The sequence below is a fragment of the Apus apus genome, chromosome 17 (genome assembly GCF_020740795.1).
Source record: "Apus apus isolate bApuApu2 chromosome 17, bApuApu2.pri.cur, whole genome shotgun sequence".
In the NCBI taxonomy this organism is placed as follows: domain Eukaryota; kingdom Metazoa; phylum Chordata; class Aves; order Apodiformes; family Apodidae; genus Apus; species Apus apus.
The window spans coordinates 9,448,398-9,469,102 of NC_067298.1; the positions used below are offsets into that span (position 1 = coordinate 9,448,398).

At 43.3% G+C, this 20,705-nt stretch overlaps 1 protein-coding gene across 2 annotated transcripts in view; it reads right to left on the minus strand.

Moving 5' to 3' along the window:
- Positions 1-4,152: 4,152 nt before the first annotated feature.
- The window catches only part of PRKCA (protein kinase C alpha), a 137,260-nt gene continuing 120,707 nt past the window's right edge, over positions 4,153-20,705 (minus strand). For both annotated transcript variants that reach the window (XM_051635262.1, XM_051635263.1), the window contains 4 exons: positions 16,399-16,479; positions 14,888-14,995; positions 12,316-12,456; positions 4,153-10,821 (listed from right to left, as the gene is read on the minus strand). In XM_051635262.1, the coding sequence (XP_051491222.1) occupies positions 10,657-10,821; positions 12,316-12,456; positions 14,888-14,995; positions 16,399-16,479 (495 nt within the window). In that variant the 3' untranslated portion in view covers positions 4,153-10,656. The remainder of the gene's footprint in view (positions 10,822-12,315; positions 12,457-14,887; positions 14,996-16,398; positions 16,480-20,705) is intronic.

The following is a 20,705-nucleotide window of genomic DNA, read 5'->3' on the forward strand; positions in this document are numbered from 1 at the left end:
CACTTGGGAGGAAGCACAAGCAGAGGTGCAACATTATTTTCATCTCCTCACCCACATGCTGTGAGAAAGCCTAAAAAAAAAAGTGCAGAGCTGCTGGCAGCCAGCCTCCCCGAGGGGCTGACTCACGGGGTAACGGAGGCACACGTGTGGACAGAACTTCTAGGTGTTGGTTAAAATAAAACATCCTCTGTAATCATATGGGTCTAAATGGAACTAATAAAAGCAGAGAATGTGCCAGTTCAGGAGTTTTGCCCTGGTGGTTGCATCCTTTAGCCCCCAGTGGTGGCTTCCTGGGCCCCAGCCTGCCTGGCTGCTGTGTCCCCCATGCTGGAAAGAAGGAGGATGGAAAGGGTTTGAAATGTCAGTGTCCCACCCCCCTTTCACCATGCAGGTGTGCAGTGCTTTTCAAAGAGAGCAGCTGGAAGAGAAGCTGTGGGAAGTTTGCTCTCACTGTTGGTTTTTGTGAACCCTCTGCAGAAGGAGTGGAGGTGCCAGCAATGATCCCCTTCCACAGCTGGTCCCTGGGAGTGGGATCCATCCAGGTTCCTCATCACCAGAACCCCCCAGGCTGGCTGGCAAACTGGCTGCTTGCAGGATGAGGGATGGCTCTGGCCACAGCAGTCAGATTTAAAAGGTCATGTTTTGGAAAGCAGTTTAGACGACATTATTTATTAAAGCCTCATAAAGCTTGTATTAAGGGTAATGGTTTTCCTTATGACTTATATAGCACTGAAATTAATTACCAATCTTTTAATGATGTTAATGTCAATCAGGCACAAGAATGCTAAATGGCTCATCCCAAAAGGACCAGGAATTGGAGTTTTGGGATGCTCTCATCACTGTGCTGCAGCCTGTTCCTCCTTCTGCCCTTCCACTCCTTGCTGGTTGTTTCTGTAACCATTTCTGATGGATTTTTCCTGACATCACACCTAATCAGTGTCTGAAATGTGGTTACACTTGTCGGAGAAGCAAATGAATCCTGTTAAAAGAAGAGTGCTTCTGGAGGTGTCCTTGAAAATGAAAGCTTTAATGAAGTTTGATACGGATTGTTGCAGAGTGGTTTATACGGATTTGGAAGTCTCCCTTGTACGGTCACAGTTTTATTAAGTGCTCTGAATAGAGGAGCAAGATAAGGAGGAGCTGTGCTCCCGAGAGGCAGTCATGCCTCCCATCATCTCTCTTGCAACATCCAGCCACATGGGCCAAATACTTGAGGTGACATTAAAAGCCCCTGCACCAGCTCAGCAAAAGGCCCTGTTGCTGTTGCCTTTGCAGAGCAGCTGAATTTCTTCTGCTCCCAGCTGCTGCCGAGGGGCTGAGCCCTCTGGGGAACAGGAAATTTATTCCCAGCATGTGAACCACAGGCTCTGCTGTGGCAGAGGATGAGGTGGGTGAATTTTGCCAGCCTTGTTGGGTGAGAATAAGATTTAAAACACTTCAAAGCAAACTTCCATTGCAGGGTTGCTTTATTTTTTCTCACCTGGGTATTGTGCTTTAAATTGGTTTTGGAATTTTTTCCTCCCTCTTCATCAGATTGAGAACATCTCCTGAGGTGGAACGACAGGTCCTGACTCAGGGATCAGTAATGAACACTGGAAGTGGCAGCTGGTGTCTGACACTGTCACCTTGGCAGCAAATGTGGCAGGTCCCTTGAGAAGGAGACAGGTTTGACTCATTTCCCATGAGAACTGCCTCATTTCACACTCCTCCTTTGGGAAAAGCAGACAAAATAAAAAAGCAAAAGATAAACTCTTGCAGGTAACTCTGTAGCTCCAGACTTGCCACTGCCTGTTCTCCTGGTCACATCCCCATTTCTTTGGGTTCAGCATCACTTTGGGAAGGCGACGAGTGACAGATGCATTTGGAGAAAACATGTCTTTGAGGACAATCCATCCACACTTGGCAAGAGCTTTCCTGATTTCAGCCCTTTGTTGATTTGTCTTTGCTTTACCATGGCTCCACTGGGCTTCCTCAGGTTTTTCTGTCTGAGCAGTGAAGGCTGCCTTCACTGAAGCGGGTGGGATTATAATTACCTCATGGTAATTAATGCAGTCATTATTTTAACACCCCTAGCAGCTCTCAGAGGAGATGGTTATATTTACAACTCATGTACCAGCTCTGTAAAAATGTTCTGAGGTTTCTAAGTTAAATATCCGAAGCTCTAAAGAGAAGTTGGGGCTGGGAGAGGGAGGATGTGCCTTCAACTGGGGGTGATGACCACGAGTGATTGCTGTGATTTATGGTGGAAGTGTTCCTGATGGAGATGGTCTTGTGTATAGGATGCAGCCAGCATGGAGAGACTCAGCCTCTCCTGCAGAAGCCTTAATTTCCTAATTTTTCCCAAGGTTCACCAGCCTAATCTTGCCTGCTTAGAAAAAATCAAAGAAAAATGCAGGGTTTGTACCAATTCCCTCCCTTCCACCCAGGAATCCCTCTCCAGCCCTGGCTGGGGCAGCAGAGGGACAGGACCACCTGCAGCTGGTTTGCTCCCACAGCATCAGCTCCTCAGATGCCTGTTGCTGATATGCCTGTCAAGCTGAAGCAACTTTCCACCCACTCACCCCTCTGCCAGAATTTCTTTCCCCAGGGACAAGTCTGGGGGGTGTTTGGAGACTCTTATCTAACAAGTTCTGTCTCACCCCTTATCCTGATGACCCCGTGAGTGGCTGCTGAGCTGCTGGGGGCTGGTTAAGCCAGAGAGGGCAACATGTTGGTGCCCACTGCACTGGCCAGGGGAGCAGAGCTGAGCTGCAAAGGGTTTTTTTCATAAAAGTCTGGGATTGAGACTGCAAAGAGTTTGTTTATATTTGGGACAGTATTTCCAATAGGTTTAAAGGCTGCGTTGCACGTATTTGTCACATCATTTGGTGCGTGGGGAGCCCTGACAGGTCCAAACGTCCCAGTGTTGTATTTTTGGGGAGCTGAGATCTCCCCTCACGGCAGGGCCAGCTCCCAAGTCCACCCTGAAGGCAACAAGGAATGAAATCCCACCCAGCCTGTCTAACAGCCAAAGTGGTGGGAGATGCAGGTCTGGCAGCACTGAGGTCTGAGGATGCCTTTCATAGTCATTTAGGTTGGAAAAAGCCCTTAAGATCATCAAGTCCAACCTTTCCTCTTGCTCTGGCCACACTGACACTGCACGTACACCAGCTCCGGGCAGTGATGTCTCCATTAACTCCCTCCTGTGCTCTGCAGAAAGCTCTCAAGGTCAGAGAAGAGACACATCCATGAGCTTCAGGAGAAGCTGTGCATATCAGATGGAGGCTGAGGAGCATGTGGCAGCCTGAAACACTGTGTCAATGAAAAAAACTAGAATTTCCACAATTCCTTTGGGCAAAATCAGCTAGACTTTTCTGCAAATTAAACTAACCCAGCAACCGAATTAGCATAAGAGTCAATACATCTGAGAGCAAGCAGAAAAAGAAGTTGTCTGTCAAGTTGTCACAATATTTGTACAATGCTTTCACATTTTTAAAATAAAATGTCAGCCTAAAGGAGACGAGTGCCTGGAGTCAGGGTGAGTAGGGCTGGTGGGACTGGGAGGTTGTGTCCCCTCCTCCAAGAGTTCTAACTCAGGTATTTCACAGCAGAGGTGGGCTCCAGAGCACCATGAAACACCACAAACCAAACCCTTCTCCCAGGCAGATGAGGCAGAGGGTGGAACAAACCACCCAGGGCTCATGCACACTCAGATGTGAAAGAGTGAAGTTTGAGTTTCCTTGGGGTGTAACTGCTCAGGAGGCACATCCCTCCATCAGCAGCTTTCACATCAAGCTTTGAATCAAACCTTCCAACCTGAGACCTCACTTGGTTCCTGGGGCTGCTTTTCCCTGTGGCATCCACACCTGAAGTGACTCAGAGACGCTGAGTTCAGCTGGGACCTGCTGGCTCAAAAAGCAGCCTTCCCACCTCTCAGCATGCAGAAATCCTCTTACAGACATATCTTTTCCCTACTTAAGCCTCTTCTTCTCTTGATTTGTTGCCAGGAATTAGAAAGGACCCAGGTTAAAACTCTGTGTATGAACAGAGAAGCAAGGTCTGGATCCAGGCAAGCTCGGTGGCCGATCCCTCTGTAATTCCTGCAGCCTCTGGGCTCTGAGGAGTGAATTCTGCAATGACATGTCACAAAGGCAGACCAGACTCTCACAAAAGTAATGATCAGTATTTTTATTCATACACACTTGCTTTGAAACTACAAGTATTATTTAACAAAAGCATTTCATGCAAACAAAGATCGAAGATATTGAGAATTAAGGAAAAAAAAAGATGCTGTAATTTGTACATCAGTCTTGCCCACTATGCTTCCAATGATTTGGGTTTTTTGGAAAAAGGAATGGCCTCTCCAAATTTTCTGGTAGCATTTTGCAGATAAATGATAAGAAAATAAATAATGTTCTCCTCTATATAAATACACGATTCAGGTCTTAAAATAATATTAAAAATCTGAACGAGTTCGAGGCAGGATTGCTCCTTCTTTAAAAAAAGATACCATGAAGGCAAAATGCAATGATTTCAAAAGTTTCAGGTGTGCTCTGTGTTGTTGTGTAAAGTCACATATGTTGGGAAATGGAGTTTTAAAAGAGGTAATGAGCTCCATTTTATTGATGTTTTTTCTCTTACATTCATTTTACTAGTCCATAAGAGAATAAATGAAAGGTTTTGTGGGGCAACAAGCTGCAGATGAAACCTGTGTTACCACTGCAGGAATATTTTTGTTCTGCCCCAAACCAGCAGGGACCCCAGTGCACAAGCTGTGCCAGCTTCTCCAGGATGTGGAGCAGATCCCTGGCAAGCCCCGGGCACCAGCACAGCCCCGTGGTTGTTGTGGGGCTGGGAGGCTCCGTCCTGCCAACCCCTGGGTGCTGCAGCCAAGAAGCTCCACCAGGGGCAGAACAGCCTCTCGGTTCAAGCAGAAGGCAGAGAAATCCAACTGTACCAAATCAAAGAGTTTGTAGGAGCATGTTTAGAAGGATCAGAAACAGAATTTTGCTTTCTCTCAAAAATGTTCCTGCCATCAACTTAAAACAAATAACTGTGGACAAAGCTGTGGACTTCCCAGTGGATCCTGTAGTGAGGAATGGGTTGTACTGGAAGCAGGCTGGGGCCAGCTCTCAGTGCTGGCACTGCCCTTCCTGCATCTCACTGTTTCGAGTTATTAATTTGAATATAACATAAATTATTAACAGCTGCTGATTTTTAATACTTTTTTTTTCTTTTTTCTTTTTTTTTTTTTTTTTGGCAAGGGAATCAATGGAAGAGCCCTCAGAGCTTCTAGGGCAGTTTTCTTTTACATTTGAACTATGGCATCACACACAAGGAAAAGCACAAAGACACAGGACACAGAAATACAGTAAAATATCAGAGGAATAAACCTGTCACGGACGGACCAGCTGGATACAGAACAACACTTCTCTTTCAATAGAAGTCAGTATAAACATTACTAGAAAACAGCTGTACTTGTCTTTATTTACCCATAGGGAATCCCACCCCACAATAACCAGTTCTGCTAAGACTTCCACTTACATGGAATTTTTAAATTGCACATAGAAATCTCAGTAAAAAGAGGTAAGTGCAGCTGACCTAGGCAATCAGCAAGCATTGCTCCCCACTGCCCCCTGACTCCAGGTCACAAAAGCTGGACTCCAGATTCTAAAAGAAATGTACCCAATCTGATTTTGTCTTTAAATGGTTTCAGCAGAATTACTAAAGTTCTATAAAAAAGTAGAAATAACATGGTACATCCAGTAATACCATGTGAATTGAATAAGCTGATTTAATATTAAAAATTATAATAATACTTACACAACTCTTCTCAGGTTAAAAGTGTATTAGAAACATGAACTAAGAAAGCCTCACACCTCCCTGTGAGGTAAGTAAGTATTATTATCCTCATTTTACAGATGAGGTAACTGAGGCAGAGAGGTTAATAACTTGCCCTCTCTCTCTCAAGGTTTTCCTAGAACAGGAGGGCTGTAGTGCATGATGGTTATTAATTATAAGGCTATCTAATTACCAGTCATTACTGGCACAGTAACTGGTTGGTATGAGCTCATAGGTGTTTATGGAGTCAATTCTTATTTAATTCTTCAACTGAACTATTTCAGATCCCATCTAAGAGTGTGGAGCCAAGGAAAAAAAGTGCTTTAGCTTGTCTATTTTTGTGCTACATGGCAGCTCAGTACCTGTCTCAGTACCTACTGACAGCACAGGGAGAACACAGCACCCAGAGCCAGCTCTCAGGTGAGCCAAGGGACAAACCTACAATACGGTAACTCATGGTAATGACTAAAAGACCTGAAAATCACAATAAATGTTGCCAGAAGTCTCGTGGCAGGTCAGAAAGCCCACTGTAAACCCAGTGCTGTAAATATGCTTGGTACTCACGCAAAAGCTTCTAAATTGGATGGTAATGATTATTGTTTCCAATGATCTGCTTTGCTAAACAAGGAGGATCTCCCCCCTCTGCTGCCTGCCTCTTCCATGGCATTGATCTGGGATTGCATCTGGATGCACTGGCTCAGAAAACAGACTATACAAGTGGTACCACTCAGTCCCAGCCCTTGGACATGTCATCTTGCTTTACCTTGACCTTATTAATTTTACAGGAGCCCAGCATTATTCAATTGAATCCACCCCAAAAACCAGGACGGATTCCAAAGGCCAACAGCATTCAGATATGATGAGTTGCTTTTAAACTAACAGCTGATTTCCAGAAGAACTTTCTTCAGTTTGTAAAAGGAAATTCAATTGTATTTCTGGAAAGAATGAAGGAACATAAAGCTAAATAGCATTTCTCCTCTAAATTACATTTAGGGGGAGAATTTTATGATGGAAATGTGCTCTCTCCTTCTCAAGTATGAGCAATCCTTGCTAGGAGCACTGGGACTGGCCAGCGGGGGAAGTGGCTGTCCTGGAAACCCACCATCCTGCTGAAGTGACTTGAAGGTGGAAAAAAACACCCAGATGCCCAAATAATGAAGAAATCTGCCTGGAGCCAGTGAAGTCCCATTTAATCCCTGAAAACAACTTGGAAGCTTTATGTGGCAGACCTGTGCCTTCCCCTGCAGGAACGGGGCCACTCCAGAGCCCCTCAGGACTCAGGTGCACATGGAATGGAAACACAGCTCCTAAGACTTCCCCCCCAGCTTCAGTGCATTATTCTTTTCAATTTTACTTCTACAAACCTTTGTCACAAGGTGTGGGTTTGCTATTGAACACAAATGGAAGAAAAGCAGTTCCAATGCCTCTCCTCCTGTTGATCCATGTTCTCTAGAAAGCCAGATCTTGTGAAAACTATTATAGAAATAACATCTGTATTAGGAAAAAAAAAAATAAAAAGAGAGAAACAAACATGTTTGCTGGCTACTTAAGGTTTTACTGGCCATTACAAATTTCTGGATGATAAACCACCCACCTGGAATACCAGTAAAGGGCTGATCCAAGCGTGAGGGTTCACATGGGAGTGTGGTGAGGAGTAACACAAATATTCAGTCCCTGCTTTGTACAACCCTGTCTCATTCCTGCAGGACCCAGCAGTTCACAGTCCCTTTCTGCAAGCATTACAGACCCTGCAGCAGCTGACATGAGCTGTCAGAAGTCCAGGGACTTGAGGTAACAATGTGAAAGAGGAATTTCTGCTTCTACATCAGAAAACCTGGGGAGCAAATGCAAGTGTCTTAGACACTGGTTATGAAAAGCAGCCAGGAAATGAGCAGCCCTGCCCAGATGCTGGACCAGCTCTTTAATGCCCTGTTCTGGGGACATCCCTCATGGCTGTGCCAGCAACAACAGCCTGCAATGGGACTTCCCTCCACAATTCACCAGGAAAACCAGAGCCATCTGGGAACATCTACACATGGGATCTCCTGCCTGGTTCTGGCTTGGGTTAACCCTGCCCTGGAACCAATTTTCTTACCACACAAACCTGTGTGTTGGTATTTCTCCTTGCCTTTTCCTTTTTTAAAAGGCTCTTTTTTACTCCACATTCCTAAAACACTTGTAATGCTGCCACTCAGCAGATTGACTTACCTGAGAGCCCCTTACTTATTCAAAATCTGACCCTCAACAATTGTTGAATCTATCTTCTTCTAGAGCACAGTACTTAGATTTCCCTAAACTTATGGCAGGCTAGTAATATTCAGAAACACATAAATAGTCATGAATGCTGCACAATCCACATGCTTCATGGTGAATACCATCATTTTAAAAATACATAACTATACAAACAAGAAAATGAACTCCCAGAACTGGCTGATAACATATTTGACACAGAATAGTGTAAAAGTTTTACTCCTAAAATGTCTTTAAAATTGCCTGTTTATTCAGGCAAGAGGCTGAGTTCCTGGGAGCTGCTCAGTGCCCTCATTAGCCACGTGCTCGCCCGTTCTAGGGGGCTCATTAAGGCCTGCCCACCCTTCCCTGGGGGATGCTCATCTCCCAGAGCTGGGCCAGCCATAGGACTTGGACAAGGCAAAGCCAAACCTCTGGAGTGTCACAAATCACATCCCAGGAACCAAAAAGAGGGGGCCTGAGGGCACCCTGTGTGCTGAGGCACCACAAAGATGCCTTTCACATCCAACCACCAAAAACTACCCCACTCCCCGTGGGTCACCCCTGTGAGCCAAACCCATCCCCTTGGCTACCAATTTGCAGGGCTGGACCTTCCTAACAGATTCCTTGGCACAGGTTCCATGTTTTATTGTCATAAAAGATGATTAGAAAGTAGATTCCCCTCCTGGGACCCCCCCCCAGTTACACATTCTAGTATAAATTTAAGTCTTTTATGGCAAATATCTTACTTTTTGAATGTTTACATGCTGGAAAAATTGTAATCAGGCTGCATGCAGCAACAGAGACATCATGCTTCTGGCATTGTCATGCACATCTGACAGACAAAAAAAGTGCCTATGGCTGCTAACAGCAACAAGGCAGAAGGGAAACAAAAAAGGAAAATGCACTGACTACTCTTTTACATGCTGTAACAAAACCAAAATATGCACAAATTTTGTTTAACTGATATTTGAATTAATATTTTCTGGTTAAGTTGTAAGAGGAAATAACAATTTATTATTTTTTTTTCTCTAAGTGATAGAAGAGGAGAAGATTGCATTAATTACAGGGTTCATCATTTCAAATAAAGTCTATTTCCTTCTCTGTAAGTAATAAGCAGACATGAAATGAAAGCCTAATAGAAGCTCATATAAAACCTGCAGGTAGCAACTATTGTTTAAAAGTAGATCTCCTTTTTAAAAAAGAGACTATACCCTAAGCTGTGAACAATATCCAAAACCTAAAGTAAAAACCAAAACAATAGCCATAAAACATGAAGCTGAATCTAAATGATGTCATTCAGAACATGAACTTTCACAAATAGAGCACAATTTGTTTTATAAAATTGTTATAATACTCTTCATGCTTGATACGATTATGTCAATAATATAGATCCGCTTTATTATTAACCCTTATTATTAAGAGTTATTAGAAAACATGCAAAATTCATTGCATGAAGCATATGTAAAATGTATTAAATTCCATTCTACCAATAAAACAAGTTTTAGGTGCTGCTTCTTTCAGGCTTGATGATTCTACAGCCCAAAGTTTTTGGAATTAAAATTGATTAAGACTAAATCTCACTCGGTTTTCATGAGTTATTCTGGAGAAATCAGGAAGTCACTTGGGGCTGCATTTTTGGTCAATTTTGTATAACAATGCTTTCTTTGATTTACTGCCCTACACTGCAGACTAAAAATAAACACGTGGAAATAAGCTTTAAGGGAATACACTTTTGTTTTACATTCCAGGTTAACAAATTTCAGAGTAAAATATTGGTGTTAGAACCGGTTTACCAGTAAACTTGAGCGGTGTAAATTAAATGAACTGAACAAACAATGGCACCCTGGATCACAGAATAATCTCATGGAGATTAAAATTCACAAAAAATTACTATTAAAATTATTACTATTATTATTACAGACAAAATTTCACCCTTGAGTTTACCACATGCTACTTAGCAAAGATCCTGGAGATCTGGCCACCGCTGACCTGGGTTTAAACTTGGCGCTGCTTACGGGATTGGTTCATGGAGCCTCAGGGTCTAGTTTGATTTTATCCTCCCCCCCTCCCACCCATTCCCAACTTGTTTCTGTCATGTTTTCAAAACAATTGCTTTCAACCACTTTTTGGCAATGCCTCTCCTCCCCAGTGCTGCCCTTTCAGTCGCTCGTGCTGCTCGTGTCCCCGCGTCGAGCGGGAGGAGCGGCCCCACCTCCCAGCATCCGCACTGAAGGACTCAGTATCCAAGGTGGGGTTTTTATTTCAGACCACATGTTAGATTATTTCTAACCCAGCAGAGTGGAAAAGGGAGCAGAAGGACAGTGGGAAGTTACAAAAATATATAACGTACCATAAAACGGGTAAGTTTCGGCCAGCCAGTGGTGACTTCTAGAAGAACAAGTGGGCACCGTACAGTAATTTCTCTCCCATTAAGACAACATCACTGTTGTAAAGCCAAAATCCTGGATGAGTGGCCTTTCCCCCCATCTTACACCTGCTAACCCTACAATTTCCAGGCCCAAATGGAATCGGCAAGGCAAAAGCCTAAAAATTGTAGGGTTAAGGACTGTTCTCCACCGTGGGATGTGTTCCTGTTCTGCCATTTCACGCTACATTCTCTGGTAGGGGGTGGATGAACTGGGGGTTGACATAAGAGAACCCTTCAAAATCTGTTTGGTCTATGTTAGCAATGACCAGCTGATCCGGAGGTGTTAGCACTGGCTGTCCTCGTGTAAAGAATTTATCAAAGTTTTCAGCACCTTTGCCACACTGGAAGAAAGGAGAACAGAAAAAACAAAGTTTAAACAATCAGCAATTCATTGGCAATTGCAGCTCTTTGCAGAGTTTTCAGGAAACATGCAATATGTTCTTTCATTTCTTATAAGTAGCTAAGAGAAAATTTTCTTTTCAGGTATTATAACAAAAAAAAAGCCCAGGCAGACAGAGAAGTTTTAATAGATGAAAAACAGAGAAAATTTCCATCCATCAGCAGGAGGTGACAAGCTAAAGAGGCTTAAATATTCAGAATCACTGGAATAAAAGAAGAAAAAAAAGAAAATATTTTGATGGACATGTATTGGCAAGAGACACTTCATCTGTCAAGCAATTTCATCCTTCTTAAAACCTTTACAGTACACAATTAAAACTTCCTGTTAGTCTCAGTTTCCATCACAATCTGTATGAAGCTTAATGCAATCAGTTTATATACTTTTAAGTCTTCATTGTACAGCCTATAAACTCTTGTCAATTCAGAAAGGACAGTTCTGAGTAAAGCAGAAAACACTTTCAAGGCAGGGGAGTGTGATTAGAGGCAGGTTAAAAGGATGAAGGGCGTGGGCAGAACAAAATTAGCTTGGGTGCAAGAAAAACTGCATATTGGAGGAAAACTCAGCACTGAATATTGTGGAAAGGTCTAAAGAATCTGCTCATCTCAAAACTATCTACTGGAACAGATCTTTGAATAACACGTGGCTGTTCGATAGAGGCACTGAACAGTTCTTCTTGTTGTCCCCGACCCTCTCCTCTCTGTCCATCCCCACAGAACAGCTGCACTGTCACATAGTTGCTCACGACAACATCTACAGCTGGACATAGAGGAGAACTTTGCACTATTATCTTCAGGCTCAGGGGATAACTTGGAAAGGGTAGAAGATGGCTGGTACAACAGAGCAATATTAAACATTGACTTTTCTGAACAAATGCACCATGAATGCACCATTTAGAGCAGAAGCCACCTAAAGAGGGGCCATTAAGGGGGAGACGTTTGGCTACCTTGAAAACAGCTCAGGGACAGTTTCCAGGCTCCTTGCAAAGCACCTGGAATGTCCTGCACTGGGACATGCCATCTGAGCTGAGCTGCAAAGACCTCCTGCTGCCTTGGGCAGAAATTCAGATACCTGTAATCATTGACTTTAGATGCTGTTCAGAGGAGACAGTTGGGAACCGTTTTTCACACAGAGGTCTCACGAGGCCAATGTGAACACGCCCATTTTCCCTGTTTCCAACTTCTCAGGTGGTGTGTGACTGCCCAGTCAGGACTCAAAACCACCCAGAGACTTTTTCGCAAGGAGCAAAGTACACTGGGTTATGCACCAGGGTGCCAAACCACGAGCAGATTTACAGACTGGTCTGCCATAATCAAATTGCCTTATTTTAGAAGTGCCCCAGTTTGGCAGCACCATCGAGCCAGCATTAATCTCACCCCATGGGAAGGCACAACTTGCAGACACATTTAGCAAGGGAAGTACTTGGCAGCTCACTCACCACTTTAGGCTTGAAAGGTGGCTGAATCTCTCTGTTTTCCAGTTTTTCCCAGTCAATTCTCCTGAAGAAAGCATGTTCCCTGATGTCTCTTTCACCTTCAAGGCCACAGCCAAGGCGTTTTGCGGGATGTTTAGTCATTAGCTATTAGGAAGAGAACACCAAATGCTTAAATTTAATGCTGGAATAAAAGTGAGACAGACTTTGGCCAGATTGCAGTGCTCTTGCTCCTCTCCAGAAGATGCAAGTTGTTAAAAAAATCGTTTTGAAAAGCTAAAATTCTTTTTTAAAAATATTAGTTTTCTTATTTGGTCACGTGAGACAGCAGATCAGCAGGAAAACCACAGGTTGCACTTGAGAGCTTTGTCCCGTTGGGCAGAGGATGGGCTGGAGGTGAGGGTGGGCAGAGGTGCCCAGGACACTCTGCCATCCCAGTAGTTCACAACTCCTGAATTTTGCCTGTGATCTTTCCATTCAGTCCTATCAATCCCCAGAACAGCTTCTGCCCTACCTCAACAATCAATTAAACTTAATAAATTTCAATATACTGAAGCTGCATGAAGTACATCCCTCCCCTCCTCCCCCCTGCTTTCATTTTCCTGGGCATGTTCAAGACATCTCATTACAGAGCCCACAATTTCTTGGCACCCAGCTGACAATATCTGACCTGCCTTTCCTCCCTTGTGTCCCTAATGACATCTGTGGTCAATGCCATACCCAGCTGCACAGATTAAGCAGACTTGGGAAAAAAAGCCACTCTGAACCCACCAGTGCTGCATGTCTGGAAACAGCAACATGCTCCCTAATTAGGAAGCTCCTCAAATCTCTTCAAGTGGTATGTTCACTAGGAATTGAGCAGTGTAGCCTTCAACTCTCAGTTTCAGCACTGTGGGGATATTTTAAAGCTCTTTTACAAATTATGTGTGATTAGCATCCTGCTGGGACTGATACCTAACACAACTTTTAAAAACCTCAGCTCTACTGCTTTAGTCTCCCTCCAAATGTTGAGTTGATCAGATTCCAATTTTGAAGCTAAAATAAAAGTGACTCTAAGCAGACTTTGGGAAGTAGGCTGTGCTCTGGGCATGGAATCACATCCTGCTTGCAGCCTAACAGCCACTTGCCCATTTTTCTTGCCTTTTCTAAACCCTTTGCTTTAACAGTAGCTGATACAAGAAAAACGTGAATAATTATTCTAGTAGTTTCAATTCTTTCCAAAGTTGCTGCATTTACCAAACCCACCAAACTGGGAGTCAGTGGGATAGATGCCAAGCAGACAATTCCACTTCAAGACCACTTTCCTCTTGCCCAACACAGTGCACAGCCCCAGGACTGCTGAGCTCTGCTGTCCACAAGGTGCAGAAGCTTTCTCAGATTGACTGAGCTCAGGTAAAAAGCTCCCTGAAACTCGGGATTGTTAGTTTAATACAGAGGATGAACATGTCAGTGTGAGAGGGATGTGAGCTCAGCCCAGTGGGACAATGCAGCCTGAGCTTGCTGATCCTCCTTTTGAGGAAGCACCCACCAGAGCCACAGCAAGCAGGAGAGCTGCAAACAATTAGATCAAGCTCAGATTGTGCTGGTTGAATAAATGGTTTTCATGACAAGGCATCAACCTGCACATTCTTCACAAATATATATGTTTGGTTTTTGTGGGTCAGCATGTCTGCACTGGGAGAGTCTCCAAAACTAGGCTGGTCTTTCCTCTTACCTTGTTCTAAACAGCTTTTTTTTTTTCCTTGATGGGATATTAATCCTTAGGGGATTAATATCCAGCTCATGTACAATACTTCATAAATGGTTGCAAAGGAGAGGAAGGAAGTAAATACCAAATTAACTGACTCTAAGTGCAGTGATATTTTATCAGTATAAGTAAGACAACAAATAACATTTTATAGATGGAAAAGCTGCAGGCTGACAGTACTCTAGGGAATCACACAGAGTCAAAAGAAAGTCAAATGAATTTTTTTAACTTGGCTAATCCCCTGGAGTAAAAAAAATTAAAAAAAAATAATAAGAAAAAATATCTGAGACTCTAAGATAAATTTTAGGTCACATCAGTTATTGCTGTGTAAGGATTTCCCCACAGGTTCTCACATTGATGCTAAAGATTTTCACCTAAGCTCATTTTTACCTACATTTAAAATGCTTCTTATTAACTCTTTTGCTCTGTTGCTGTCATTAGGCACACTGAGCTGAGAACTTGCTGGGTGATCTGGTATCCATCCAAGTGGAGAAACCTCCTCACCCTGCAAAACTAGGGTTGTGTTGCCCAGGGCTGAGGGGCGAGGTGGGTGGAGATGCTTCACACCATCCTCCTGTTCATAAATTTTGCTTTGGATTAGGCAGCTACTGACTCTGACATTTGTTCTTATCAGAAAACAAGCAGGCACAGAGGCAAGAGCTGAATACTCCGTGTCACCAAGCCATGAGCACTTCATGACAATACAGCTTAGCACAGCCTGACAGAAGATGCACTTCAAAATACCACGGGGCCATATCAATGTCAGACAAATCTAGTTATTCACAAGGATTGCCAAAAAATAACTTAATGATAAAGAAGAATCTATCTCACCCCCTTGCAGATGGAGACAGCTTCTTTGGACAGTGATTTTGGATAGGAAACATTATGCTCCATTATGGACTGGAAAAGTTCATCTTCATCTTCTCCATCAAATGGAGGCTGTTGAAAACAAATCACAGGTAAGTAACTCATTATTATTTTTTTTTTTTAAATCTTCAGTTTTATGAAATGGTATGACAATACTGGCCACACTGGGTCAGGGCAAAGGTGCACCCAGCCCAGCAACATGCCTCAAATCAATCACAGCAGCCCAGCACGGGTCCTTGCCCAGGAATACACACCAAACTCCCAGCCAGCTGCAGCCTGGGTATCTTCTGACCCAGAAGTTTAGTGTTTATCAGTTTCAGGTAGAAATTGAGGAGAAAAGTTTATTTCTGCTCCCAGCATGGCAGACAGGTTAAAAAAAAATATGTGTAGGATCATCTTAATGATCACCTTCAATCAGTTTTTAAAGCTGTTGTGCACCAGAGAGCCAAAATACTTTAAAGCGTGAAGTTTGGAGCCTGTAACCTTCAATTCTCTTGTGCTAAGGCATGTCTACTCCTCACTTACTTTCAGTTAAACCCTGGTTTGTGTTATGAGACATGGCTGTAGAGTCTGCTTCAGTGAAGGAGAGACTGTCACAAAAAATGCATTTTATTTTTAAATACAGATGAGGAAAGTGCCCATGGCTGAGTCCTCAGGACACGGGCACTATGTGAAGCTCAGCTAATGGCAAACCTCATTTTCTCAAAAACATCCAGGTGCCCAATATTTGCCATGCAGACTGCAAATGTTAACAATGGCAATTGCTACACTTCAAAAACTTCTAAAATGTCTGCTGGAATTTAGTAGAGAAAATATTAAAGGCATTTGTTAAAAATGTGCATTTTCAGCTCAGGAAACGCACGTCTGTAGCTAACGCTCACTGAAAGCACATTGTGGCAATCTATCCAACTCCAGCCTAATAGAATTCCTGAAAGTTGGTAGTTATCAGCCATTTACTGCAGCACAGTGTTGCTCTTCTACTTGAGTGACTCAGAGAGCAGTGCCTCATTAGCTGTGCAGAACAAGGGGTCTGTAGCAGCAGATCTCAAGACCCACACGACCTCCAGGACGTACAATACAAAATCTGTGTTCTTGGGGCTTAACTGCAATGCAGAACATATACACGGTCTTATTATGCTTTCCTGTGGTTTCAAGCTGCTAAATGGTATTTCTTCCATTTGACATGCATTTTCCTGCTCAAGTGTCTCCCATTCAACTTTGAAGATAGCCATTTATAACATTATTACAGTACAAAGAAGCCGTATTCAAAGGCAGTGCTTGATTATGTGGGTGCAATATAAAGAGCTTAAAGCATAATACGTTTTCAGTGGAGCCAGTCAAGAGTACAAGGAGAAAATATCTGTATAAAAGGCTCCAGTCCTGTCCCCTGAGGGTCTAAACCTTTAGGGAACCTTGAAACAGAGCAGGGTTAGAGGGACAGGAGGTCAGAGTGAGCACAGGAGGGTAACTCTTACCTGGCCAGCTAACATCTCATAGAGCAGCACTCCATATGCCCACCAATCCACAGACTTCCCATAGGGCTGGTAAGCAATAATCTGTACAATCACAAAAAAAACCCAGAGAAAAACCCTTGTGTTAACTAACACCCAGCCTTGTGACATCTTAGAAAAAGAGCAACATATAGAGATGGACTCATTTCCTTGAAAAAGCCCAGAAAGCCAAGCATGTGTCCCTCATTCCAGGTAATCCTTGATGTCAGTGGTTGTTGGATTGTTTTGCATCTGCCAGCCTGAAACTGCCTGTGTCTTTTTGTAGTCCTGGATTTTGGGAAACTTGGCTCTTAGAGACCTTGGGGTGTGCATCTGAAGGCAAAGGAGGAAGGTACAGCAGCACAATACAGGAGACAAGACAAAAACGTGAATTCATCATTTGTGTCCAAGCTTGAAATGATGAGAGTCACAAATTACAGATTATCAATAATTAAGCCTTTCTTTTATTTTCAATATTTATATTTTGATATTCTGTAAAACAATTAAAGAAAAGAGCAAAAGCCTGAAAAACTCAGTTACATTTCCCCAACTTGACCAAGATACTCTCAGCAGGAAGCTAGATACCAGCTACACCAAAAAGACAGGAGTTTCTGCTGCTCAGCCTAATGGAAATGTCAAGTATTTTGCATCCTCTGGGTTCACATCTGACTCAGATAGAAGCACAAATTGAGTTCAGCCACAACAAAAGGCTGCAAGTGCCAACAGGTCCCTTCGTGCGTCATTTTCTTTAATCAAGGCTTCTTCAGTGGTCAGTGTTAATTTATTTAAGAGATGCATTTGGGCAGGCTAGAGAGGAGTTTGGAGGTGCAGATGCTCACTCAGATCTTCTAAATGACTGTGAAGGGATCTTGTGCATGGGGAAGGGATGCAGAACATCCAAGCCCCTGTCCATGCACAAGGAGAAGCAGAGCAGGGAGGCACTCGTTGCTCGGGGTGGCCTTGCATTTATTTTGCTCTTTCCATGTGTTTCATTCTTTGAGAAACAAATTGCTCAGTCAAATACACATCACATACCTGAGACTTTTTTTTTTTTTTTTTTAATTTGTCTGAAAAAGAAGTTGAACCTGCAAGTTTTGTAGTTTCTCAGGAAAAGAGTGAGTCAGTAGATCAATGAAGCAGGACTGCCTGGCTACCAAACAGAATTTCAGTCTCTATGTGAATATATCTTTTTTGCTGGGATAACAGCAGTACAAGAATTCAAAACTACTGCAATGTTTCTAAGCAAAGGATTTCAAAATCAATTGCACTTTGAAGTATAATACACAACCAGAGGAAATAACAAGGTTCTCAGCTGGAATTGCCTAAAGGCAATTTTTATTAGTTGTCTTTTAGTAGTAATATGGCTTTAAAATAAATATTCATTTCATATAGGGGTTGACATACTTGATTGCTCTTTCTTTAATTTCTCCCACCAGTAAGTTCCCAGAGGGCCTCAGGAATCAATGTTGCTTCTTAAAAGCCCAAACACTTTCAAAATTTTATCCAGAGAAAATACTGGCCTTTACCTACAGAAAATGATAAGACATTTCATCCTCAGCCCCTCTCTCCTTACCTTATGGAAAAGAGTATTTTAGCAAAAAAAGGGGGATATTTTTCAGAAGGTCATTAATTTATAAAGGCTGCAAATGCAATGAAAACACTTTCTTCACTGACTCTACTGCTATGTCAGGAAAATGGAACTGTCAGTCCCTGCTGCTGCACACTGAAGGGTGTTTTTTTTCCTTTAACCCAAATTAAATAGAGCCAATGTGGCTCACCAGCTCAGTCCTGGTGAGGATGTGATCCAGCTGAATCACAGACAAGCAACGTGCCCTGTTCATTCACCAACCCGTGCGTCGTGCAGTAAAACTGGTGCTGCTGCCATGGGGAGCTGTGCAAGGCAGGAACTGGAAATTGTAAACGAGAGGAAAGAACACTCACTTCAGGGAAGCAATTGCACGTGGGAGGCAGCAGATGAATGTTCAATAGACATGCACTGGTACAAAGTCAGCAAGTTCTCAAGTCATGTTCTCAGTAGTTCCCTCCTCCTCATCCTCAGCTCCTCACGTATTCCCCACTGGCTGTTGCACTCCCCACCAGCCCTGGCAGCAGCTGCCAGGAGAACCCTGGCTGCCTGTGCAGATGTGGGGGTCTTTTACACCAACTAGGGGTGTGTTAACACGAGCTCCTGTCTCACTGCAGCATGCAGAGCAGACCCACAGAGTAGGGAGGGCATGCATGAGCCTAGAAATGAAGCCCTGTATTCTCCTCCAGCTATGATCTCTGCTGGCCAGGGAGGAGTGGAAAGTTGATGGGACCCTTACCCTCCTTCTCCATCATTAATTTAAATTATTGCCTTTTTAATCTCCTTTTTCAGTCCAAATGTCTTGTTATTAACCTACCTATTACCAATGCATGGAGCCTACAGGAAAGATGGGGAGGGATTGTTTACAGTGGCTTGTAGTGAGAGGACAAGGGGCAATGGATTAAAACTGGAGGAGAGGAGATTTAGGTGAGACATCAGGAAGAAATTTTTTAGTGTGAGGGTGGTAAGACACTGGAACAGGTTGTCCAGGGAAGCTGTGGCTGCCCCATCCCTGGAAGTGTTCAAGGGCAGGTTGGATGGGGCTTGGAGCAACCTGGTCTAGTGGGAGGTGTCCCTGCCCACGCAGGAGGTGAGACTGGATGATCTTTAAGCTCCACTCCAACCCAAACCACTCCATGATTCTATATTTTCAGAGTCCTGCTTTTTCACGTTCTGTGGACTTTACAGCTCAGGGAGAATTTCTCTCATCAAGCCAAAGTGGCAGAGGAATATTGATCACTTTTTTCTTTTTTTTCCATTTTGTATCCAAGGAAGGCACAGTTAAGAGCAGGACACAGAGATTAATACCAGCTATTTGAAGGAATGTTTAGCTCCTTGCAGCTGGTAGCCAGTTGGGACGCAAGGTTTATATCCTAAAGGCAAGAGAAAGTATTTCGTGCACATAATCCCTGTATCTACTGGAAGAGTTAAAACTCAGTTATTAAAGTAAATAAATATTACTGGCACAAGAAAGAGTCAAAAGTACAGTTTCCAAACATTTGTAGCACCTATAGTCCTTCCCTAGTCCTGGCAAACACAAGGTTAGAGCTTCAGGATTATTTGCTACTAGATGGAGGAGAAGGGAATTTAAATTCTTCTGAGAGGCAGAATCAGTGCCCCAGCTGCTGCAGGGGGGCTGGTGGGGGGCTCAGCACTGCCCCATAGGCAGTGGGCTGTGCTGGCAGAACCCCTTCCCACTAATCCTCCTGACATCCATCTCCTTCTGTCTCTCTTGACTGGTCAAGGAATTACAAAGTATTAATCGATTTCACAGCTGCTTTACCACTGACCATAAATATTTCAGTTCAGCACATCAAGAAATAATCTTTACTAGATAACCACCTTCTGCCTGACACAAGGGGTCAAAAACCTGGGATCCTAACAGTTTAACCCCTGCACATTTCTCAAATTGCAGAGGATTAAAAAATGAATATTTATTCCAGTGCCTTATCCACCGAGGTAACAACAAATACTAACTTTGCCAATCATTCCAAAAGGAATGCAGGATTTTCTGATACACCAAAGTGTTCAGGTCCTCTTTGCTGAACATGCAGCACCAGATTCCCCTGCTTTTCTGTCTGGAGCTCACAGGTGTGAAGCCAGCTGAGGTGTCTCTGCATGGCCCTTCCAGCCCTGTCCCTCTGATCCATGTCTGTGGTCACTTCACGTGGAGGCAGCGTGGGCTCCTTCGGCCCCCACCGTGGTCACATCATTTCCCAAACACTGATGGAAGAGCTAATTCTCTACATCTGAGTGTGACTCACAGGACTCCTCTGCTCTAGACATCTTCAACAGCTTCTTTAGATGTAGCTCATTTACCTCCACCCAAGCAGGGAACGCTACCGTGCAGATGCATCCTCATTATACTCTATTCTAAATGTCTACATTGTAGCTCCTGGAAACATGCTGAAATGCTCCTGCAAGCAAAACACCAACCTTCCTTTGAAGTTTACCACAGATCTAGTTAGCAATTTGTCAGTCACAATAATATCTTCAGAAACAAAAGGAAATCAGCTAACTTGAAAAAAGAATAATAAAAAAAATCTGTTTGTAAGAGAACAGAATTTCCTCCCAGTTACTGAATGTTTGGGTAAAAGGTTTCTTTCTTTATAGGAAATTTCCAAATAAAGCAAAACAAATAATTCCAACACTGACACATATTGAGCATTTTGGCACTGAAACATGTTCTTTGGTATTAACTGGCACA